This window comes from Erythrolamprus reginae, chromosome 2 (genome assembly GCF_031021105.1).
Source record: "Erythrolamprus reginae isolate rEryReg1 chromosome 2, rEryReg1.hap1, whole genome shotgun sequence".
NCBI classification, from domain to species: Eukaryota; Metazoa; Chordata; class Lepidosauria; order Squamata; family Dipsadidae; genus Erythrolamprus; species Erythrolamprus reginae.
In genome coordinates, this window is record NC_091951.1 from 119,603,029 (window position 1) to 119,629,303 (window position 26,275).

Sequence of the window (26,275 nt, forward strand, 5' to 3'; positions counted from 1 at the left end):
TCACAACAAGTGTAAAACAAATCATAAATAATTCAATTAATTAAAATATTTAAAGATTTAAAAAACCCCATATACTAACAGACACACACACAGGCATACCATGTATAAATTAAATGTGCCCAGGGGGAGATGTTTAGTTCCCCCATGCCTGATGGCAAAGGTGGGTTTTGAGGAGTTTACGGAAGGCAGGAAGAGTAGGGGCAGTTCTGATCTCCGGGGGGAGTTGGTTCCAGAGAGTCGGTGCCGCCACAGAGAAGGCTCTCCCCCTGGGGCCCGCCAACCGACATTGTTTAGTTGACGGGACCCGGAGGAGGCCCACTCTGTGGGACCTAATCGGTCGCTGGGATTCGTGCGGCAGAAGGCGGTCTCGGAGATATTCTGGTCCGATGCCATGAAGGGCTTTAAAGGTCATAACCAACACTTTGAATTGTGACCGGAAACTGATCGGCAGCCAATGCAGATTGCGGAGTGATGGTGAAACATGGGCATACCTGGGTAAGCCCATGACTGCTCTCGCAGCTGCATTCTGCACGATCTGAAGTTTCCGAACACTTTTCAAAGGTAGCCCCATGTAGAGAGCATTACAGTAGTCAAACCTCGAGGTGATGAGGGCATGAGTGACTGTGAGCAATGAGTCCCGGTCCAGATAGGGCCGCAACTGGTGCACCAGGCGAACCTGGGCAAACGCCCCCCTCGCCACAGCTGAGAGATGGTTTTCTAATGTGAGCTGTGGATCGAGGAGGACGCCCAAGTTGCGGACCCTCTCTGAGGGGGTCAGTAATTCCCCCCCCAGGGTAATGGACGGACAGATGGGATTGTCCTTGGGAGGCAGAACCCACAGCCACTCCGTCTTATCCGGGTTGAGTTTGAGTCTGTTGACACCCATCCAGGCCCCAACAGCCTCCAGGCACCGGCACATCACTTCCACCGCTTCGTTGACTGGGCATGGAGTGGAGATGTAAAGCTGGGTATCATCGGCATATTGATGATACCTCACCCCATGTCCTTGGATGATCTCACCCAGCGGTTTCATGTAGATGTTAAATAGCAAGGGGGAGAGGACCGACCCCTGAGGCACTCCACAAGGGAGAGACCTCGGAGCCGACCTCTGACCCCCCACTAACACCGACTGTGACCGGCCAGAGAAGTAGGAGGAGAACCACTGAAGCACAGTGCCTCCCACCCCCAACCCCTCCAACCGGTGCAGAAGGATACCATGGTCGATGGTATCGAAAGCCGCTGAGTGATCGAGGAGCACCAGGACAGAGGATAAACCCCTGTCCCGGGCCCGCCAGAGATCATCCATCAACGCGACCAAAGCGGTTTCTGTGCTGTAACCGGGCCTGAAACCCGACTGCTGGGGACCTAGATAATTGGCTTCTTCCAAGGACCGTTGGAGCTGGAGTGCCACCACCTTCTCAACAACCTTCCCCATAAAGGGAAGGTTGGAGACTGGACGATAGTTGTTAAGTACGGCTGGGTCCAGGGAAGGCTTCTTGAGGAGGGGGCGCACAAGCGCTTCTTTATAGAGTGTTGGAAAAACTCCCCTCCCCAAGGAAGCATTGGTGATCTCCTGGGCCCAGCTCCGTGTCACCTCCCTGCTGGCCGAGACCAACCAGGAGGGACACGGATCCAGTAGACAGGTGGCGGAACTCACAGCTCCAATGACCTTGTCCACTTCATCAGGTGTCACCAGATCAAACTCTTCCCAGACAGGTGGAGAAGTACGTGCCCCAGTCACCTCGACTGACTCATTGTCAGTCGACTCTGTTTTACAATTGGAGTCGAGGTCGGCCCGGATCTGAGCGACTTTATCAGCGAAAAACGTGTTAAACTCCTCGGCGCTACTCTGCATGGGCTCCCCAACTCCCTCCTGATTAAGAAGGGAGCGGATCACCCTAAACAGAGCGGCCGGGCGGGATTCCGCTGATGCAATCAAGGCGGCCTAATACGCGCACCTTGCCGCCTTGAGCGCCACTTTGTAGACTCCGCCGAACTGTGGATGAGTGCCTCTGGAATAACCCCAAGCGCCGTCTGAAAGCCCTCTGGGTCCATCAGGCGTCTGGGGCGGAACATCTTCATTGGTTCCGCCTCCCTGCGGGGAAGGATTGGAGCCAGGAAGTCAAGCCGTAGTAGAAAATGGTCTGACCATGACAAAGGCAATTTTGAATTAATATACAGTTCATAATTTATCAGAGTGATACACAGATATTTATTTTCTTCTCAAATCATAAACCCAGTGGTGAAATCCAATTTTTACTACTGGGCATGACTTGGTGGGCGTGGTGTGGCTTGGTGGGCATGGTAGGGGAAGGATCACAGGTGGGTTCCTCCTAGTTCGGACCGGTTTGCACCAACTAGTAGCAACCTGCAGGTGATTTCATGATGATGTCATGGAACCAGTTTGGTCAGTGCCAGCCCCCATCTTTAAGAAAAAATATTTTAAATATTTTAAACATTTTTCCAGGTTTTTTTCCTTTTGAGCATGTGCAGAAACCAAGTATCCAGCACTGCGCATGCATTGCCATATGTTTTTGGCTTGGTTTTTTTGGGGTGGGTGGGTGTTTAAATGTCAGCACTGCGCAATCACACACAAAGCACACCTCCGCCCACAAGGCACGGCCGTGCAGCATGGGAGGAAGCAAACCGGAGCAAATCAAGTTAGAACTCTCTCCTGTGAAGGATAATGCAAAATCCCCATTCCCTCCCAACTCCGGGGGGAAGGATATTGCAAAATTTCTTAAGATATGAATGCAATACTAGCCTCTTTGCATTCTGCCAGTTTTCCTCCCTATGGGATAGACTTCATCGTGGTTTTTTTAAGGCTTGTATAAGTTTATCCTCAAAATATTTATAAAAAGAATCTGATAATCCATCTGGTCCAGGCACCATTCCTAGTTTTTCTTTTTTATATTTTCCTTCTTGTTATACGTCTGTTCATAATCCATCTCTGTTCCTGATTGTGAGATCAGTGCAACAGACTTCATAATAGATAACCAAAAATAATGGGAGTTTTCATTTAAAAAAATAGATTCTTAGTATTTATAGCCTATTTGGACACAGGGAATATCCCAGTGTTTTTAGTAGGAATGCAGTAACGAAGTATTTTGGTTATCACTTCTCATGTAGGTTTTCTGGTTTGGGAACAAAATATATGTAACTGTTGTTCTGTTGCACTGGCTTTCCTTACTTCCATTAACTTGGCATGGAAACCATAGAAATTCCTGTCTTTTCAATGTTTTGTTTGTGCTTCTGCTTGCCTTTCGATGTCGGTTTTACAAGTCAACTCACAAAACGATGCCCAATTTAGCAGTGAAAACCACCAAGCTTCCCACAGTTCAACCCTGACCTACAAATATTCTCCTCTCTCATTCATTACCAGTGATAGAGAAATAGTTTTGTAAACAACAATATCCAGTATATACTAAATGAGTATGTCCTTCTCATTCCAAGTTAGAAAAAAGGCTAAATTCTTCTATTTCACTCCGTGGCTTGTTCCGATCCAAGAAAGTTGAGTTGAGTCTGTGGAATCCCTGGTGCTAAGCTTTGTTGTTTGCTTGCAGATATTTCAGTTCTGACTGGGTACATTATTATTGCTAGTTGGGGTTTTCTCCCTGTTTATGTAATGTGGCTTGCCCTGCTTTCGTAGATGGGGATTGTTTTCTGCTTTATTGTTTGTCTGATGTTAATCTCTGCTTATCTTGCTGTTGCTTGCTGGAGAGAATGTGTTCTGGCTTTTTTGGTTTCAGCTTCGAGTTGAAACCAAAGTTGAGTCTCCGTAACTTTATTTTCCTCTAAGAGGGTGAATGTAACTTTTACAAAGTCAACCTTAAGCCAGATCTGCTGATTTTATTAGCTTTTTTGGAAAGGTTAATAGATTATTGAAGACCAATCAGAAAATTTAGATATGAAATAAAGGGTGCTGTCTAATATGTACTAAAAGAGTCTAGGTAAAAGCCTATCAGAATATTTCTTTCCTTCCCCCTGCACTTCTCTTTTTTAAGAGGATTACAAATTTTGGAGCTATTGAGCATACAAAGTCCCCATTGAATTCTTTTGGGGTGTTTTTTGGTTTGGTCTATCAATTTTTAATAATTATTTCTCCAAGCCATAATATACCAGCATACTGGCACTTCTTGTTTCTTAATCAGCGGCGGGTTGCTCCAATTTTGGACCTCCAACCTGCCCAGGATGCTTCTGTGCATGTACAGAAGTGTCGTGAGTGCGTGAACTAGTGGCAAATGAATTGAGAGCCCAGCACTGTTCTTAGTGGTCTTGGTGAGTTTTATTTACTGCAAGGAAAAGTGATAAATAAATAAATAGGTGAAGAAATACATTAGAAAGTAAAGGTCGCATTTTCTCCCTGCATTGCTAATAATTGCCTACATAATATATCCCAATTTACAATATGTCATAAACTATATTTCAAATGTTTCATATAGAGTTACCTAAAGTAACAGATCCTTTATTTATAGCGCAGTTGAAAATTGATAGCAGCCCACAGATCAACAGCTGTAGCTTTCAATGGGTAACAAAATAAACCAGATCAATTTTTGGCAGAAAATCATAACACAGCCAATTTTTAAAAATTGTATAACAATGCCATGTTCAAAGAATAGCATAATAAATGAATGGCATAAAAAAGTAGTGAACTGCATTTTCAATGCACTTCCCTCTTGAAATAGATGTGTGTCATCTTAAGTGGGGGGGGTTTCCCCCCTTTCATCACACATTTTTAATTTTCAAGTGTGTGTAAATAGCAGCAAACAAAGCTGCAGTTTGTAGTTTTTGGCTCACTCTGATTCTCCCTCTTATTGCTAAAATGCCGCATTTCTTCAAATTTCTATTAAGGAAAAAAGCAAAATTAAGACCCTTTGTCTTTGAGACCGAAAACAATACCATAGCCTATTATTAGACTTTACCCTTTTGATCACATCTAACAAACCATTGTAGAATATTGAAGAAACTTAAGTTTCTTCTCACATCTCTTTATACTGAGTTCCGTTTGAAGAGTAAAGTTCAGACAAATGCAGGTTATGAAGACTACTGTTTTTGAAGTGGTCTAGGAAATGTGTTTTGATAGAAGTTAAATACTGAATATCATCTGAAGCTAGAACTAGAAGACAGTAAGTGAAACTTACAGTTTGATAGTGAACTTTTAAGAAAAATAGCTTGCAACTTCTCATTTTGGTTCCAGATTTTTTTCATCTAAATTTCAAGAGGATTATTCTATTATATTTCTCATGCAGGGGGAGCAAATTTATAAATACGTATATTTGAAGCAGTTCTCATAATCAAGGAAATGTGTCTACCCTAAACTTCCTTCTGTTGGCTTTGTCAGACAGGCTAGTAGTACAATTGGATCAAATTTCTGCATTAGCAGTAGATTTTCTCTAAAGGTTCAGAGAGAAAAAGAAAAACCAGAAACCTTAAGTCATAAAGACATCCTGTCTCATTTTGAAAGGAGATCCCTCTGCTTAATTAAGTTCATAAATTAGCAGTAGCTATAGCAGCCCTACTTTGCCACCAAATGGAGGTAATGTGATCTCACCAATCTTTTGCTGCTGTTGTAATGGATCCCAACTATCAATTAATGTGCCCTTGAGCCTTTCCATTTGGTAGCATTATGATCGTGAAGAAGCTGATGTGCAGACAAAATTGACATAAGAGTGCTAAGCTGTGAAATTATTATTAGCCTACGAATTATAGCAGGTTATTTCTTTCTTTATTTCTTTTTTTCTGGTTATGCTCCATTTTTTTCATCCATGTTCTCATGTTTAGAGTCCCCCCTGCTTCAACAGAGGCCTCTGGAGATACACCTACTTCACATCAAACATCTGGGGAAATGGCAGCGTTGACAAGTGATGCTGAGCTTAACAACCCTTGAAGTGGACTGCCTATGAATTGTACTGTGTCCATAAATGTTGAGTGCATTACATTCAGAGGAACTATAAAAATGTGCAGAATAGTACACTTTCCCATTTACATGTTCAAGAAAAAACAGAAAACAGAATAACAGAGTTGGAAGGGACCTTGGAGGTCTTCTAGTCCAACCCTCTACTTAAGGCCCTACACCACTTCAGACAAATGGTTATCCAATATCTTTTTCAAAACTTCCAGTGTTGGATCATTTACAACTTCTGGAGGCAAGATGTTCCACTGATTAATTGTTCTAACTGTCAGGAAATTTCTCCTTAGTTCTAGGTTGTTTCTCTCCTTGATTAGCTTCCACCCATTCTTTCTTGTCCTACTGTCAGGTGCTTTGGCAATAACTCAATAATGCCTTGAGATATTGGAAGAGAACTTTAAATTTTAACTAACCCATCCAACAAAAATGGTGCTATGCCCATAAAGATATATTCTAGCTACCTTCCTCTGAAAATTAAACGAAGGAACAGGAGAGGTGCGGCATAGAAACAAACAAACAAACAAACAAACAAACACTTATCATTGTAGAAAATTAATTGAGCCTATATATTCTTACTTGAAAGATGGGAATGAAAGGCAAACAAAAAGTTAAATAGATGTCCCCATGCTGACTTAGTTTTCTTCCCACATTCCCTCATATTTTATGTAAATCCTGATAAGCTCTGTGACTAAGTTCTTAATACAGAAATCTGTTATACCTTTTAAGGATTTAATTACCAGCTTTGCTTATTGTATGCTTTTACCTAAGACTGGGATTTTTGTGTGAGTATGCCCCCAAGCTTTTTGAATGTGTCAAGGAATTGAGAACCATTGCTGGAAGTTTTTAAGAAGAGATTGAACAATCATTTGTCCGGAATGGTGTATGTTCTCTTGCTTGAGGATGGAGTTGGATTAGAATACTTCCAACTCTTCCAACTCTTCCAACTCTTCCAACTTCCAACTCTGTTTTTCTGTATTTTATATTGTCCATTCTAATCTTTTAAATAATAGTAATAAAAAGAATTAGCAATACAACGAGAACTCAAGAACATGTGTTTTGGGTAAAAATAACAAACAAAAATTGATGCACTAAATGTCACCAAAGCCAAATTAAATTGAACAAATGGAGGAGAGTTGGAATAATATTAAAAAAAAACCGCCCCCATATATATCTTTGTGGCATGTTTGTTTTATTCTTCCTTTGAAACATGATTTCATTTATAAATATATAACTACTGATATTGTTAAAATAGTGGAGCAGTTAGTGTTGCAGGGAGCAATCCTCAAAGATATAGATTGCACTAAATCTTGTTTGGCTCATGTGTATGAATCTTAGATGAAAAGCTGTCAAGGTTGAATTCTACCCAGAATACCCAAATGGCTATAGTGAAAACTTGATTATGGGTTATTGGTTGAAGATCCATCTGAAAACTCTTGAAAAACAGGCATTTCTAGAATACCAACCATAACCATGAAAATATGTGATCATGATTCTTGTCCCCTTCAGGCTGGTCAGACAACTTTTGGAGCATTGCACTTAGCTCCTTTCAAGAAGGACAATGACAAACTAGGAGATCAGCCAAGGTTATTGAGGGATCAGGAAGGAAAAAGTATAACAAATAGTTGGCAGTATTGAGTATATTTACCCTGAAGATGAGAAAACTATGGAAAGACAGGGTAGCTTCCTTCAGTTATCTGAAGGACTGTTATAAGCATAATTGTTTAGAGGTTTTCCAGAAGATTGAACAAGAAACAACAAAATTAAATTATAAGAAAGTAGATTTGTGCCAAATAACCAGAAAAAAATATCTATGGAGATCTTAGTCATCCAGGTCATAGTTATCCCAAAGGTGTCCTTTTTTAAAAAAAAATCCCTTTCTCATCCAAGAAATATCTTCAGAACTTTGGGACATGAAGAATTTTTTTTAATAAGATCTATTTGACAACAGGCTACCTTGGGATTATTGGATTCTAAATGGAAAATTCAGAACCTTAAAAAGAGACACAACTGCCTTCTGGCAAAGATGCTAAAGGAGAAGTTGATTCTGGATTTCCAAGATCCTTTCCAATTCTTATATTCTATTATTCTTTGATGCAGTACTGTATTAATAACACAATTGTAAAGTTTTGTAGTTTTACTGCTATTTAGATTTTAATGAATCAAGCAAAAGGTAGTTGCTTTTAGTGTTTGAATAAAAATGAAAAATAATATCCTTAAGAAATGATCTCTCAGGTTCTCAAATAAAATATATTGTATTTTAAGTTCGTTTCTTCATTATGATGATATATATCAAGCATTTGTCTGTGAATTTATTCAGAAGGGTGCTGAATATGGACCTAGTGTATGAGAAAGTGAAGAATTAAAATAATGGAAAATCTGTTGGAATTCAGCTTTGGTTTTTAGAGTTGAATCAATGCAATTTAAATCAGTCATAATATTAATATCACTCATTACGTTAACTTAAATCTCACCTATTTCATTGAGGAAACCCAAACCCTCTTGCTGTGAGAATGGCTACTGTGACTGCAATAGGCTAAAGACCCAGGTTGCAAAAATCCAAATGTCCACCAGATGACAGAGTAAGAATCCCGTCCTTCTACCAGTTTGCTGCCCCCTGGTGATCAATCAGGATTTTTCCAGCCTGGATTTTGTAATTTAAAAGCTAAACACTGGAATTTGTGTGTGTGTGTGTGTGTGTGTGTGTGTGTGTGTGTGTGTGTGTGTGTGGATCATTACTGTGAAATGCACAGCATGCTTTACAAATGATATGCAGAACTATGAAAATTGGATATATATATATAATAAACTATAATACATATTATGTATATGTTGCATAAATGAATAAATATATGTGGTTACAGTATTGCTATTTATAAAATATACTTTAGTGAAACAAATCTCAGGTTGATATAATACAATCATCTTCTTAAGTCATTATGTGTTAATTGTAGAGTTCAATGTTTCTGAATTTCTCATTTAAATATAGATTCATTTATATGCTAAAGTGCTAAAATAACATTTAATTGCAGCAAAAATAAAACCTGCTAAGTTCTTTCACTATATAAAAAAAGGAATGAAAAGCAAACTTTTTTTAAAAAAAAATACAAGGTTATAAAATATTTTGGAATGCATGTAAACAACAAACTGGTAAAATAAAGTATCTAATTTTATAAAGAGTGCAGTTTTCTTGATAAATCAACCGTTCTCAGAAGCGGTTTTCTGTTTTCTGAAGCTATTCCCATACATATACACAGATTCTAATCAAAACTTTACCAGACTAAAAGACAAGTTAAAGTAGAAGAATGTCTATCAGAATCTCTAACCTTTGAAATGATAAGATTAATCTGCAGATTAAAAAGCTTTTATAGCAATAGCATCAGAGATGGGTGGCACCTGGTTTGGACCGGTTCTTCGAACCAGTAGCACAGATGGCTGGAGGTTTCGCCCACCGGTCCAGAATGCTTCTGCACATGTGCAGAAACATTATATGCGCAGAAGCATTGCACATGCAAGTATATGTGTGAACTGGTAGCAAAATTATTTACAATCCACCACTGAATATCATTTATATACCGCTTTACAGTACTTTACAGCCCTCTCTAGGCAGTTTACATATTGCCCCCAACAATCTGGGTCCTCATTTTATTGACCTTGAAATAATGGAAGGCTGATTCAACCTTGAGCTTGTCAGGGTTGAACTCCAGACAGTGGGCAGTGAGTTAACCTGCAATATTGTGTTCCAACTACTTCGCCACCATATATACTCCTCCTATATATTTATTTATATGCATAATATGTATGTTTTTTCTGTCGAATCACCTGTTATACTCAAATATGGGAGGGAATATATTGTTTTCTTTCAGCCCCGGTCCAGGAGCCATGCAGGCAGTCGCTTTCACAACAAACCATTTTTCTATATATAACATTTTTACTGATAAAGAAACAAAGGGAGACTAGTATAATTCTATACCAAGCTATTTAACTCTCATCATCTAGCCATACCCTTCTGGGATCCGAACTTGGGCTGCTTGCCTTGTCAGACAGATGTTTTAATATCTGAGCCAAAGTTCTCCTCCCTGTATGTACAGTTAATATGTAAGAACATATTTAGAGCATAAACTTCGGTAGATAAGATGGTAGTAGAATAATCAGCATTTTAACTCAAGCCTAATAAAAGATCATTGTGGGACTTTTATGATTGAAAATGGATGTTTCTTATATCTGCTCTTATTAAAATTGTGTTTCCGGTCTATATTACCATTTACACTGAATTGTGATCAGGATCCTTACTCAGGATTGTCCCAATCTGCTTTTATATCTCATTGAGGCATTATTATTGTGTTTGTTGGTTGCAGTCTTGTTCGCCAGACTGGATTTGGCATTTTTGTCCACCTATTGAGTCCTCTCCAAACCTTTTCCACAATTCAGTAAATGAAAAACGACATGGAAAATATGATCTAAAGCTATGGCTTTAAAAAAAATCACAGAAAATTCAACAGAAGGCCAAATCATTTTTTTTTCTTGTAAAACAACAACAACCTGAAATACAGATTCTAGAATACAATCTTTATTGGGATCACTGACCAATCCATAAAATCCAATGTGTTGAATACATAATTATTATTTATTATTATTTATTAGATTTGAATGCCACCATTCTCCAAAAACTCGGGGCGGCTCAAGGATGACTGATATTGTTTAGCTAGATAGATAAACAGGTTTGTCAATGCTGGGCATTTTACATACTACATGTGAGAATTTAGCCACACTTAATGAAATAGAGTCATTTGAATCTAAGCGTAAAGCTTTTAAATAGAACTGTTCAGAGTGACCATGATATTTCATTAGATGTGGAATTAGCTCACTGTCAGTTTCAGCATAAAATGGGCAATAGAGGAAAGCATGTTTTGTGGTTTTTAAAACTCCTTCACTGCATGTGTATATTCAGGATTTACATGGAATTCGTCTAAGCGTGCTGCATTGAACTATGCTAATCCTAATTTAAAAGCAGTGATTTGCTTTAAATCAGTGGTTCCCAAAGACATTTCTTACATGCATTTGAATAAAAAGAATTAAAGCAACAGGATTGCTTTAACAGGCCGCCCCGGGAAAAGGTAGAGCCGTGTTAAGGCCCCGCAAAGCAGGGCCAAAGCGGCAGCCCAGAAGCCGGCATGTAGAAGCCCAAGGAGCCGAGGAGCCGGCACGGCCGGTGCCCAGCGTCTCCCCGGAGAGCTCTGCCAGCAGCCCCGGCGCCTGCCTGCGCACCGAGACGCCTTCGCCCTGCGCCCCGCCGGGCTTGGTCCCCCTGCTCGCCGCCCCCCCCTCTGCTCCAGCGCCTCCCCCCCTCCCTGCCTGCATCTTCGCTCCATAAGACGCCGCTGATTTTTCATCCTACTTTGGGAGGAAAAAACCTGCGTCTTATGGAGCGAAAAATACCGTAGATAGAAAATATAATTGATGATATTGAGCCAAATGATAGGCCCCATCATGTAATAAGGCATGCAATATGTTACTGAAGAAGAGCTGAGGATCTTTTGCAGTATTAATAGTGTTTATGACATAGCCAAAATCTTTGGGCTATTTAGTTGCTGATGTTGTCATGTAGGCAAAACTACAAAGAAAGAATTACATGTCTGAAAAACAATTGCTGGGTTTGTGTGGAAAGAAAGGGACAGATTTGGTGCTGCTGCTGTATTGCCCTGCTTACTTCCAGAAGCAATAGGAAGTATCGTATTTTTCGGAACCTTAGTTTTGGGGCAGGAAAATAGGGAAAAAAATTTGCTTACCAGATATTCATCTGTCTAGCATCCTTAGTCTGGTTAGCTTCAGCACATTATTTTATTTCCTGTTTGGGGATTTAAAAAACCCTTATTCAGAGAGAGTAACAATGAAAGAGCTTGCAAGCCAGTAAGAGCTGGGAACATCGTTAGCACCTGGTTAGGGTTGGAAAGAAACATTTGGAGAAAGTTAGCCCCGAGTCTTCGGAGAGGGGTCGCATACAAGTCTAATAAATTATTATTATTAGAGCAAAGACTTAGGGCTTGAAAAACATTCTTCGCAGTAAGTAACAATGAAAGAACCTGCAAGGTAAGAGCTGGGAAGATCATATGCACCTAGTTAGGGCTTTGGGGGAAAAAGCTTTGAAAAAAGCTGCATTCAGAGTATAAGACACAACCTGAACTTTCAGCCTCTTTTAGGGAGGAAAGGGGTGCGTCTTATACTCCGAAAAATACGGTATTTCGGTAAGTGGGGGGGGGAATGGGAGAATGTTCAATCAAGGCTTCACGAAGCATTATGAAGGAGCCTCCTTCTTTTCAATAACTACTCATTCTCCCTTTGTTGTGGCCTTGACCATAATGAGTGGGTACCACAGTATTCCAGTAAGTAATCTACCTTCACAATTTGCTTTTTGGAAGCACACATAAATACACCCTTTTCTTTTGTGTTCCCCACCCCCCAACCACTCAGTTATTTAACCAGGTAAATGTATGTTTATGAGTGATACGGATAATAAGCCCTTATCTCTAGGCACAGGGTAGGCTTAGAAACCTGAACAATAGTCTTTGAAGCCCCCTTCTCTCTCAATAGGGAATCATTTGTTGTCCAATTCAGGGGCAAGGAAATATTTAAAAAATAAAATACCATTCTTGCCCTGTAAGGTATCTCTACCAACTCTGGAACTGTTTAAGAAGTGACACGGTTGAAATCTTGATTTCCAACGGCTACAAAAGAAACAATTGTATGATTTTTTTAAAAAAATAATGCTATTACTAGAAAAGTGATAATGCAACGTAGCCTTTGTCTGGTGCAGTTTCAATGCATGACTTTTGCAGACCCCTTTTTCTTTATATCTTTGTGGCTGAATGCATATATTTTGATTTACTATTTGTAGTCAGGATGGAGTACTTGATTTTGGAGGAAATGAACCCTTCCAAAGTTCCTATTCTGCCTCTAGTAAAGGGCACACATGGATTTCAGGCACAGTGGTAACATGAATGAACATTTCTATAACTCTGCATGTGACTGGGTGGGTGTACTTAGTGGTCATATGACCGGGTGGGTGTAACCAACTTGTAAAATATGGTGAAATTCATTTAACAACGCTCGTGCTTAGCAACCAAAATTTTGGGCTCAATTGTGGTCATATGTTTTCCTTCCTTCCTTCCTTCCTTCCTTCCTTCCTTCCTTCTTGCTTTCATTCTTTTTCTCTCCTTTCTTTCTTTCTTTCTTTTTTTCTTTCTTGTCTATCTCCTTTCCTCTTTCTTCCTCTCTCTCTCTCTCTTTCTCTGTCTCACACACACACACACACACATATCTGTCTATCTGGGCAAATAGACAGACCCCTTCCCGGGAGTTCTCCTGAACAGATACACCCAGGAGCAACAGCAGCAGTGAGGAAGAGTTTGCATGGGTTCTCCACCATCCCAGAACCATGCCATGCTGGGGAGTTTTGTGGCATGGTGCAGTTTCCTTAATTTATCCTAAGTAGGGACTATAGCAATGAGTACTTCACAGGATATAAGGATTACTGAGGTTTTGAGAAGGACCTCTCTCAAAAATCATCAAAATTGGGCTCCTGGCTATTCCTTTTTTAATAATAAATTTTATTATTTTTTATAATAATAAAAAAATACACACTACATATAGCACAGTGCTCAGTAATCTGTGCGTCCACCACCATACAACATTCAAACACCACCACTAAAATGAGGGTATGCTGTATATATAACATTTTAAACCAAGATCAATCTGTCTATTTACATATTATAAAGTAATTCCAATCTATTTTTGTAGCTTGATCTCGAATTCTACTAGCCATGTAACCTCTAACCCTATCCCATCATCCCATCAGTTCTCGTAATTTATTTTCATTGATCATATTCATCTTTATGTCCATAATTTCAAACTGAATGTGGTTCACCATGTACCAGTACCAATTTTGTATTATCCATTTCATTGCATCCTTCCAACCTAAAACTCTTATTGCTTGGGCACTTTCTATAGCTGTTATTTTAATTTCTCTAAATTATCCTATTTCTTTCCTTTTTACTAATACAGTGGTACCTTTACTTACGAACTTAATTTGTTCCGTGACCAGGTTCTTAAGTAGAAACGTCCGTAAGTAGAAGCAATTTTTCCCATAGGAATCAATGTAAAAGCAAATAATGTGGGCAAAACCATTAGGGAAATCCAAAACTTTAAGGCTTTTTTTAAAAAAAAGCAGCTGCAGGGCTGACAAAGCAGAGGTGTACGGAGTGGGGTTAGGGACAGCGAGAGGTGGCAAGCGGTGGCAGTCCCAACGAAACAAGACGAAAAGAGCCTCTCTTGAGCTCCATGAGTCTTTGCCTCCCATTTCTGTCCACCCCACTCTGATCATTTCCCCCATACCTTTCTCCTCTCTTGAGCTCCATGAGTCTTTACTCCCATTTCTGTCCACCCCACTTTGATCATTTCTCCTACAACTTTCTCCTCTATTGAGCTCCATGAGTTCTTACGTCCCATTTCTGTCCACTCCACTCTGATCATTTCCACCACACCTTTCTCCTCTCTTGAACTCCATGAGTCTTTGCCTCCCATTTCTGTCCAGCCCACTCTGTTCATTTCCTCCACACCTTTCTCCTCTCTTGAGCTCCATGAGTCTTTGCCTCCCATTTCTGTCCACTCCACTCTGATCATTTCTCCTACAACTTTCTCCTCTCTTGAGCTCCATGAGTTCTTGCGTCCCGTTTCTGTCCATTCCAATCTGATCATTTCCACCACACCTTTCTCCTCTCTTCAGCTCCATGAGTCCATGCCTCCCATTTCTCTGGGCACAGGGACAGACGTATCCCTTCCCCCAGCGCCCAGAGAACGGAAAATGCTCCCTTGGATCCAGGCTGCCCAGATCGAAGGGAAGGCTTCTTTTCTCTGTGCACTGGTAGAGACCTATCCTTCCTCCAGAGCTTAGAGAACAGAAAATGATTTGGAGAGGGGTGGCATACAAATCTAATAAATCTTAATCTTAATCCCTTTATTCCAGGCTGCCCAGATCGAAGGAAGGGTTTATTTTCTCTGGGCACTGGGACAGACATATCCCTTCCTCCAGCGCCCAGAGAATGGAAAATGCTCCCTTTATTCCAGGCTGCTCAGATGGAAGTGCGGGCTTCTTTTCTCTAGGAGCTGGGAGAGACTTACTCCCTCATTGACAGCCTCGCTTTGGCTTCTTCCCTCCTTGACAGACCCAGCTGCCTCCTCCTTTTCCTCCTCCTTCTTGTCTCCTCCTCCACTTCCTTTCCTCCTCTTCCTTCTCCTCTTCCTCCCCCTTGTCCTCATCCTTTCTCTTCCACCTCCACCGGCATCCAAATGAACTGCCCCTCCTGTCCCTCCGCTGTTTCTCCCCGCCCCAAGGTCACTCACTTGTTCGCTGGCATGCAGGGGTGGGAAGGCAATCGCACTTCCCTGGCTGTGTCTTCTGCAGCACCATAGGGCAGCGCTGGCACAGCTTGGAGAAGGAAGGAAGAGGCGTTAGGAGGGGGTGGAAGGGTTGGTTATGGGATTCTTTTCCTCCTCTTTCTTCTCCTCCTCTTCCTTCTGCTCCTCCCTTCTCCCCTTTCTTCCCATCCTTCCTTTCTCTTCCTCCCTCACTGGCGTCCAAACAACCGCCCCCCCCCCATCCTCCTGGATCTGTCCTTTCTGCCGCCAGGATATCCCCTTTGCTTGCCTTAAATCCTGCTATTAAAGTGCCTCCGAAGCCAAGGGAAGGGAAAAAAAGAGACTTGGCCATGCAGTTTGGAAGGGGGAGTTGTCTCGCTGCAGAACTGGGTCTGTGGGGCTGGACTGTGGTCCTGAGCTGCGGGGTGTTCATTCTGCCTCCTCCTTCTTCTTCTCCCCGCCCGCTCGTGTGTGCCCTCATCCCCAGCAGCTGTGCTCCCTCCCGCCGATCAAGATGCCTTTTCACTTGTTTGTTCCATGGGGGAGCAGGATCAATAGGAGGAGGAGGGTGCGTGTCTCTCCTCACTTCCACGTCTGCTTTCGCTGCTTCTTCTTCCAATTAAGACAGTTCTTGAGCCGGGGGGGGGGGAGTGGGGAGTTTGTCACCCGTGTTTGTGTGTGTGTGCTGCCTCTTTCCATTGGGGAATCCCGGCAGTGGCAGTCACAAGGCAGGGGAATCTATGCGGCAGTAACAGAGCACACGGACCTGGACTCGGGTTCGGAAGTAGAAAATGGTTCGGAAGTAGAGGCAAAAAAATCTTAAACACTGGATTTGTATCTCGAAAAATTCATTAGTAGAGGCGTTCATAAGTAGACGTACCGCTGTACTACCATTTCCTTTGTAATTGTCCAGCTTAGCTACTGGGCATTCCTAATGCCTTTTAACATGGTCTCTCATGGTACAGTTTTCTCTCTTGAATCTGGGTCTTGGTGAGTAATATTTAATACCTAACACGTTCTTCATAATAGTGCCATGATTAAATCAGGAGATAATGTTGGCTTTATTCCATAGGTAATTCTATAGATTACATTTCTAAGCTGGACCAGTCATTATAGGATCTGTAAGTGGCCATCCTCCCCAATTTGCGTTGATAACTATCTTCATGTGATTTGTGTCCCAATCTTGGGCATGTGAAGTCTTCCACTTCTTTGAGGTGTATTGGATTCAACAATGTTAGATTATTCATTTCCCCTTCCAATAATGCCTTTTTGTCAAGAGAAGAGAAAATCCCCCATATTACCATCTTCGAAAGAAAATGCTTGTTTCTAGTGAAAAAGACAATAGCAGCAGTTTCCAGATGGTTTGTTCACTAATAACCTAAAATTAGAACGCCCTCTGCATTGTCCTTTAGCACAGAGCACTTGTGTTTGAGTGATCATGGCACGTTCTTTCCATTAGGGGGCACAAATAGGCTTGCTAAACACAATGTATGCCTATACATTATTTACAGACTCTGAACTGTAGTATCTCCTAAGTGGACACCGTCTGACTTGTTAGAAGTGCTAGCATAACACAATTATGCAGTCATTCTTACATATGCACAGCACCATATGTGCCGTGCACACAGCCAAAGGCTTTTTGTTGCTGCGGTTGCTATGTTTATTTTTGCTTTTAAAATAATGGAAAAAGGAGGGTTGGCCATCAACTTTTGATACGTTAATTACGTCTCGTGTTGCTTCAGCTAATGGCTTGTTTATTTTTAAAGAAATTATTAGATTTATACAGCTCCCCATCACTCTTGCATGTGACTCTGGATAGGCTATACAGTTAAAACAAAACCATCAATACCGGAGTAGTTCTCACAACATTTAGTAACTGTTTCAAGTTACAGCAGCGCTGCAAAAAATGACTTATGACCACTTTTCACATTTGGTTTGTTTGTTTATTTATTAGATTTCTCCTGAGACTCAGGGCAGCTTACAACATTGCAAATACAAATATATACAAAAAATCTAACATTTAAAATACTAAAAAACATCAATTTAAAATACATAAGAAAATCTAATAAGAATCATGCTCTAAAACCCCAATACATTTAAGAAACCAGTCATCTACATTTCATCTAAACATACATTACTACTTCGATCATAGGCCGGGGTAGATGTTAGGATTCAGTGACCCCAAGCCTGTCAATAGAGGTGCATTTTTAAGGCTTTCCAGAAGGGTGGGAGGGTGGGGTCAATACCAATCTCCAGGGGGGGTGGTAGTTGATTCCAGAGGTCCGGGGCTGCCACAGAGAAGGCTCTTCCCCAAGGTCCCGCCAGGCGGCATTGCCTGGCTGATGGGACCTAGAGAAAGCCAACTCTGTGGGACCTGAAAGGCCGCTGGGACCCTTGCAGCATCACCATGGTCACAAGATCCAAATTCTGGTGCTTGGTTCATCTTTATTTATTTATTTATTTATTTATTATTTAGATTTGTATGCCGCCCCTCTCCGCAGACTCCACAGACTTTATGACAGCTGCAAAATCCCATGGTCATGTGATCAACTTTTCCTGCAAAGTCAATGGGGAAATCAGACTCACTTAATGTTACTAATGTAACTTTAAGTATTATTGATTTATCAACTGTAATGATTCATTTAGCATCTGTGGCAAGAAAGTAACATGGGGCAAAACTCACTTAGCAACTTAAATTTTCAACTCAGTTGTGGTCATCAGTCAAAGACTATTTGTTTTAACTATTAAAAATAGAATGACCGAAGACAGAAATGAGTGCTATCAAAGTTATAAAGAGGAAGGCCTGAAGAGCTGGCTTTCATGTAAATGCTGTTGGAAACTTTTTTTACTGTTTGGATATTACTATAATTTCCATTTGAATCTGCATTTGTATCTTTTTTTGGTCTTTCATAGTTTTTTACAGGACTTGCCTACGAAGGCAGTATTGCCTTCCTGCCTGCTCTCCATGCATCCTCTCTGGGAATATTTAGCCTGACAATGCTGAAGTCAGGATAATCTTCCTTTGTCCAAACCAGCAGGGTTTCTTCTTATCCTTCAAGGCAATAAATGCATTTTCCCTGAACTCAAAAAAAGAAAAAGCCTTCCCACACTTTCCTTTTTCCATATTTAGTATTTGTAATTTCAGTTGACGTAAATCTAAGCTTAGGCTGTTCCACTTCAATGCTCTTGTCATATTAATCTAATCTTACTTTTGTCAGTCACCGTCCCAGAAGAAATCTTTGTCCATTTTTGTATACAGTTGCTGCTTTCTCCAAAGCTTGCGTGTTCAGATAATTTTCCATTTTTAAAATATGCTGTACTTCAACAACTGCACCTGGGTATCCTGGCCAACCTCATTAAATCTGCTGAGTGTACCTTCTTCTGGAAGAGGAAAATTAAAAAGTACTAAGGTAAATGAGGTTACAGAGGTAGTGGTATAAATTCAATGCCATCAAAAGAAAAGCTAAAGTAAGAGGGAAAAGAACATTCAGACCAGTCAGAGTGACATTTTTGCTTTTGTTTAATGGCTTAGAGAAATGGGATACCAGTAGTACCAGGAAACAAGATTATTGTACTGCAAATACTGTCACCAGGATATTGCAGCACATCATATCAAGAAATTAGTACACTGGCCAACTTAATTTCTAAAGGCATGTATTTCTGTATATATTCTTCTAGGGACAACAAATGGTACATTTTTCAAGGTAAAGAGATTGCCACCTTGCTCACATTAATATTTCCAAATAATTGATATCATTTATTGACAAGAGATTTTCCAGATATTAATCAATATAATCAATTCATGATCGATAAGGTAGAAGTATTGAAACATGATGGATAGATAGATAGATAGATAGATAGATAGATAGATAGATAGATAGATAGATAGATAGATAACCTGGGTGACTGAGAATCTCCGTATTTGATTTCCATATTCATAATTCTCACAAGCTATGTGACTGTGGGACTGTGCTTTCCCACCTTTTATATTTTGCCATTTGTCTGAAATGGTGTAGGGACTCCTGCATGAGTGGGGGGTTAGACTGGATGACCTACAGGGTCCCTTCTAGCTCTAATCATCTAATCTATTCTCCAATGCACTTGCAAGGAGAGTCCAAGATGGGTATTCTTCAGTCTGATTGGTAGGGACTGAGTTTTAATTTAAATATTAATCACTAGGCAGGCACCGCCTCCCCCTTAGCCCTCCAGTCTAAAAAACTCAGTCGCAGTAAAGGGACTCCTGAGTTACTTCTCTTAGGTATATTTATTATTATTAAATAGTTTATACCTTTATTGTACTAATTTTTTTCTCTCTTTTTCCTTTTTTCCCTTAGGTGCAGCTGGGGGAATAATTCCTCGGGCGGGCCTGGGTTCCAAACCTCCAGTGGGTTAACCCAGTTGCCTGCAGCTCCTCCCAACTTCAGACCCTCACAGAAAGATCTACAGATGCCAGCCTGGGTCTGGGAGTGAGCGCCCGGGTTGCCTACCTCCGCGGTGGCACCCGGAGGACGAGGAGGTGGTTGCCGCCTCGGGGGGTCCGTCCCTCCCCTGGCGAACATACCACGGGCCGGGATACACGTTGCGCTCCGAGCGGCCCGCAGGGGAGGCTAGCGCCCCCCCCCCCCCCAACGGAAGGCAGGCGGGAGCGATCCGCGCCCTCAGTCGAAGGCTCGCCGCGGCGGATCGGCTCCTCAGGAAGGAGGCATCGCCCAGGAGAGACAAAACGGGCGATTGCAGAGGGCGGGAATCGGCGGTCCTTTCCCGCCCGCCTCCCAGAGTAAGCGTCCGGTTGCCTAGGGAACCGGCTGGCAGCCATCTTGGTGGGGTCAGGCGGCCATCTTGAGATGGTCCGTAGACCCCCGGCAGCTGCTTCTCGCGCCCAAATTGAGCCCGGTTACCATGGGAACGGGCCGGCGGCCATGTTGGTGAGGTCGCCGGCTCGATACTGGGCACGCAGGCGCAGAAGGGGGTTTCATCCCCCAATTTCGCTTTCGTTTCTCCTGGAGGCTGCCGCGACACTAAGGAGCTCGGTGGGGAACGCAGGTGCATTACAGGCTGCAATCGGTGATCGTGAGTTACCAATCCGGCCATGGCAGACCAAGCGCCACCTGCTGGGGATGAGGCTTCTGCTAACAAGCCCAGTACCCCCAAAGAAAAAGCCTCTAAGGCAAAGTCAGCCCAGGGATCTTCCTTGAGGGATGCGGAGAAGCGCATTAGAGCGCTGGAAAAGCAACTAGAGGCCTCACAAAGGGCAGCAGGACCGGCCTTGCCCCCTAGCCAGCAACTGTCTGCCAATTCCTCCATATCTCCCCCTATGGTCTACCAGGGGATGGGGACCTCAACATCTGAGAGGGATTGGTCCCCTGACAGAGGAGCCCAGGCCTGGTCATCATCCAGGGCGGACCCTTATAGCCTGGGGAGGCACCCAACAGGCTGGCCTCCTAATTACTCTTCCTCTCCCCATGCGCAGGCAGCCACTTTCACTCCTACGGCTGCAGGCCTTCGTGATTCTCAGGATACCTGGCAGAGCATGCCCCAGGCCCTCCAAGACCTGATCACTAGTACATATAACCAAGGCATAGCTACGGGAGCGCAACAGCTTCAGCAGGCTCCAGTGGGACCCCCTCAGATGAGACCCAGAGACCCCTGGAGGGACCCGGCTGCGCAGTCCTGGATGGAATCAGCTGAGGAGGAGGATTCCTATAGAGATGACTTCAGCGCCGCTGAGGATGACCTGTCTGGTGATGACCAGCCACCTGAGCAACCCAGTTACACGGGCTTGTTTAAATCCTCCCTCTTCAAGGTGCTCCTGAATAAGGCTAAGTTAACCATCGATCAGGCGGGAGAGAGCGGTCAGGCGGTACCCTCTGATGAGGCACAACCCGCGGGAGGTCTGTTTGTCTTCCCCAAACAGGAGACGGTGAACATCCCATCTTCCCACCTGTTTCTAGAAACCATCCAACGCCCATGGGAGAACCCGGCGGCGGCCCAGGGACCCTCCAATCTTGACCGCAAGTTCTATACTTTCGACCAGCAGATGGAGGAGCTGCTGGAGTTTCCAGCCGTGGACAAGCCTGTCACAAGCCTGGTGTCCAATGCCCTCGTGCCGTCTGAGTCACAGGAAGGTCTGAAGGCCGAGGACAAGAGAGCGGAAAACGTGGCTCGCAGGACTCACCAGATGGCAGCCTGGGCCGTGCGAGCCGCTTCGGCGGCCTCGTTCTTCAACAGGGCCATGATCCTCTGGATTAAAGAAATCCAGGCTAGAGCTGACCCAGAGGACGGCAGACTTCGTCAGGACCTCAACAAATTGTTGGCGGCCACGGAGTTTTCGGCGGATGCCACAGTGAATGCCGCGAAGTTTGCATCACGAGCAATGGCCTCTTCTGTGGCGTCACGCAGACTCATTTGGCTCCGCAACTGGCAGGCGGACGTCAAGTCCAAATGGAGTCTAGCCTCTTCCTCGCTTAAGGGGAAAAAGCTGTTTGGAGAGGTCCTCGATGATGTCCTAATCGAGGACAAGGACAAGAAGAAGGTGATGCCCAGAGCTAACAGACGACAAGATAGGCGCTTCACCCCCTATCAGCGGAGACAACCCTTTCGGACGGAGCCCTCCTCGAGCAATTCCCAGACGCCGAGGCCATACTTCCAGGGCTCCTTCAACCAGGGATCCTTCAGGTCGGACAGGACATCCCAGGCGGATCGAAATAGGTCCTACCAGGGACGCCGCCCCTTCAGAGGGGCCAACAGAGGCTTTAGAAGGAACAAATGACTCACTGGGCACTGCACCCCTAGGCGGCAGGCTACTGCGGTTCTCGGGCATCTGGGAAACCACGTCCTCAGACGCTTGGGCGACATCCACGGTTTCCCGGGGCCTGAGGATCGAGTTTCTTCGACCTCCCCCTCAACGCTTCCTGCCTTGTCGCATTCCGTCAGACCCACAAAAAAGGAAGCTCCTATACCAAGAGGTGTCCCACCTTCTAGAGATAGGGGCTATAGAGGAGGTACCCCCAGCTCATCGAGGCAGGGGTTTTTACTCGGCAATTTTCCTCGTGCCAAAATCCTCAGGAGGAGTCCGGATGATCCTCAACCTTCGGCAGTTGAATCTCTACGTAAAATACAGAAGATTCAAAATGCACTCACTAAAGTCCATCCTGGCATCCATAAGGCAGGACGACCTTATGACATCTATAGACTTGAAGGAGGCCTACCTCCATGTACCCATATTCCCGAATCACAGACAGTTCCTGAGATTCTCTTTCAACGGGGCACATTTCCAGTACAGGGCAATGCCCTTTGGACTGTCCTCCGCCCCCAGGACGTTCACCAAACTATTGGACGTCCTCACGGCCAGTCTCAGACGCCAGTCGGTACGCGTGATGGCGTACCTCGACGATATCGTCATTTTGTCAAGAACCAGGGAACAGGCGCACAGAGACTCACAGCTAACGATCCAGACACTACAGAACCACGGTTTTACAATCAACTGGACAAAAAGTCACCTAATACCTACACTCCGTCTTGCCCACCTGGGCACCACTATAGACTCCAACCTGGGTATGGTTTTTCTGTCCCAGGAGAGACAAAAGACAATCAGGAACTTGATGAGGGAGCTGGAACATCATCGATATCCCAGTCTTGCACTACTGTCAAAGATTTTAGGAACTCTGGTCTCGTGTATCGATATAGTGCCATGGGCAAGACACCATCTACGACCACTCCAATGGTTTTTGCTACCATACCAAAGACGAAAGACAAGCCACTCCCACAAGAGAGTCTCCCTCACCGCCAGGGTACGCTACTCTTTAAAATGGTGGAGTTCCCCCTCACTAACCAGGGGCTCCACGTTCCTGGATATGGACCCTATCATAATAACAACGGACGCCAGCTTGATAGGGTGGGGAGCTCACCTCTCCTCGCACATGGTTCAGGGCCTCTGGGAACCTCAGGACCTGCAAGAGGTCAATATAAATTTCCTGGAGCTGAAGGCTGTTTCTTTGGCCCTCCACAGTCTTGCTCATCTAGTACGGGGTCGACATGTACGTATCCTGACCGACAATGTATCCACACGTTCCCACATCAACAGACAAGGGGGAACACGGTCAAGGAGACTGATGAAGGAAGCAACATCACTTCTCAGATGGGCAGAGGAAAACTTGGCCTCTCTGTCAGCGGAACACATCTCGGGAGTGGAGAATGTGTGGGCGGACTGGCTCAGCCGACAGACACTCGACCCGGGCGAATGGCGGCTGGATCCCGAGATCTTCCAGGAAGTGGTGAGGAGGTTCGGAGACCCGGTGATGGACTTGTTTGCCACCAGCCTCAACACCCAGCTTCCTCGCTTCTTCGCTCGATACCCATCCCCCGGTGCGGAAGGAGTGGACGCCCTAACTCTTCAATGGCCTCGGGGCCTTCTATATGCATTCCCGCCTCTATCTATTCTCCCCAGGGTGATACGGAAGATCCTGGAGGAGAGAGCAGAGGTGCTACTGATAGCCCCGTATTGGCCTCGCCGCACCTGGTTCGCGGACCTGGTGCAACTTTCGACGGCACCCAGCTGGAGGATCCCGGACCGACAGATCTCCCTGACCCAGGGGTCCTTGTCTCATCCGGAGCCACAGTGGTGGCAACTGACCGTGTGGCACTTGAGCGGGAACATCTAAAACGCCAAGCTTTGCCAGACACGGTCATTGCCACTATTCAAGCAGCCCGCAGACCCTCTACCAGGAGGATTTATCAGACCACTTGGGCCGCTTTCTACAAGTTTTGTGAACAGCGGGGGATAGATCCTCAGACGGCCTCTCCGCTTGTTGTTCTAACTTTTCTGCAGGCGGGCCTGGAGAAGGGCCTTGCCCCAAATACATTACGCCGTCATGTCGCCGCTCTGGCCACCATCATCTCAACGGATAGCTACCGTTCCCTTACCAGACATCCCTGGATCAGGGATTTCTTGAAAGGAGCGGCCAATCTAAAACCACCAACGGTTCATCGCTTTCCTTCCTGGGACCTACCCTTGGTGTTACATGCATTGACAGGTCCCCCGTTTGAACCCATACGTCAGATTTCGTTACGGCTACTGACCTTCAAAGCAGCCTTCTTGGTTGCTATCACTTCAGCCAGAAGGGTCTCTGAAATAGCCGCTTTGTCCACAAGACCAGACCTTTGCCGTTTTGAGCCAAACAGAGTGGTCCTTAGACTGGATCCGGCGTTTATTCCGAAGGTAAACACATCCTTTCATAGGGCTCAAGATATAGTGCTCCCTGACTTCTGTTCTCATGGGACTCACCCCTCTGAATTGAGGTGGCATAAACTGGACGTGAGGCGAGTCCTAAAAATTTATGTTAGGAGGACTCAGCCTATTAGACGGTCAGAAGGCCTGTTTGTGTCCTTTTCCACTAGAACCATGGGCACCAAGGTGTCCTCTCAGACTATCAGCCGCTGGTTGAGGGAATGTATTTCAGAGGCGTATAGGACCAAAGGCTCCCCAGTTCCACCGGGGATAACTGGACATTCAACTCGAAGTGCAGCTACTTCATCGGCCTGGAGGACCCAAGCTTCCTTAGAGGACATATGTAGGGCGGCCACGTGGGCAGCTCCGTCCACTTTCATCAAACACTATCGAATTGACTCATTTGCTTCGGCGGAAGCAGCATTTGGGAGGAGGGTACTACAAGGGGTCTGTTCCTACTCGGAACCCCTGGTCCAGTCTTGTCCCTCCCTGTGATTATAACTTGGGCATATCCCATCTTGGACTCTCCTTGCAAGTGCATTGGAGAAAGACCGTTGAACTTACCTGAACGGTCTTCTCGATGCACTGCAAGGAGAGTCCAAACCCTCCCGATTCTGGGACCAGGGTTCCCGTGGGGGTGTGGTTTCTGGTTACGGTTCAAGGTTGCAGTTTGATATTGTTTAATAAATGGTTTTTGCTTTACTGCTCCTTCGCTTTATTTTAGACTGGAGGGCTAAGGGGGAGGCGGTGCCTGCCTAGTGATTAATATTTAAATTAAAACTCAGTCCCTACCAATCAGACTGAAGAATACCCATCTTGGACTCTCCTTGCAGTGCATCGAGAAGACCGTTCAGGTAAGTTCAACGGTCTATCTCTCCTCCCACCCTAGCCGAGAATTAAGAGATGAGAAAAGTATTTTCATTGACAAATGGAAGAGGATAGAGATCATATTTTGCATTAGATGTTGAGGAAAATAAATCTATCAGATTTATTAAGTAGAATTGCTCTTTTTATTCTACTTGAAAGCTGAAAAGAAAATCAATGTACTATAATGCAAGTAAGCAATTCAAAGCCATGTATTTGGTTTTAAAGGGGAGAGCATTGATTGAGATGAAATTAATTAAATTTAGGTGAAATTAATATTTAGGAGAAAGGAAAAAATCTAATATTTTCTGAGAAGTCAACTTTAATGATTGAATGGGGAAATAATCTTTTGTATGCATACAATTATATGTACAATTACGATATATGCATGCTTACATTTAATGCAATTAATTGACATTGGTATCCCTTTTGCTTTTCAATTTGGCTTCTTGGCCGTGAATGAAAATACATCTGTTCTGAGGCAATCCTGTTCATTTCCCTACAGTTGCAAGTACTACATTCTCTGGATTTGCTGACCATTGCTTCATTACAGTGATTCTTCAAGTTAATGATGAGCCACTACATAAAAATTCAGAAAGTACAATTAAACACCTCCCTCCTTGTGTTTTTATCCTTCAGAGCCTGGAGAAATTTTTTTACTGTTAAATGATAATGATAGTCATATTTCTTTATGTCTTATGCATAGTCTGTGCATAGCTGGCTGGAGAATTCTGGGAGTTGAAGTCCACAAGTCTTAAAATTATCAAAGTTTGGGAACCCCTGATCTGAGGCAAGGCTGAGGTGGCAACTGAACCCTGATGAAGATGGGAAGGCAGTGGCTAATGTGGCAAGCAGGTTGACCAGTT

The 26,275-nt window shown here is 43.7% G+C and overlaps 1 protein-coding gene across 6 annotated transcripts in view; it reads left to right on the forward strand.

The window, feature by feature from the left end:
• The window catches only part of ARHGAP26 (Rho GTPase activating protein 26), a 333,358-nt gene that overhangs the window by 274,547 nt on the left and 32,536 nt on the right, over positions 1-26,275 (forward strand). For 2 of the 6 annotated variants that reach the window (XM_070739347.1, XM_070739346.1), the window contains one exon: positions 5,782-9,082. The exons of the other annotated variants lie outside the window; for them this stretch is intronic. In XM_070739347.1, the coding sequence (XP_070595448.1) occupies positions 5,782-5,887 (106 nt within the window). In that variant the 3' untranslated portion in view covers positions 5,888-9,082. Of the gene's footprint in view, positions 1-5,781; positions 9,083-26,275 lie in introns of those variants that run through there. 6 annotated transcript variants of the gene reach the window in all.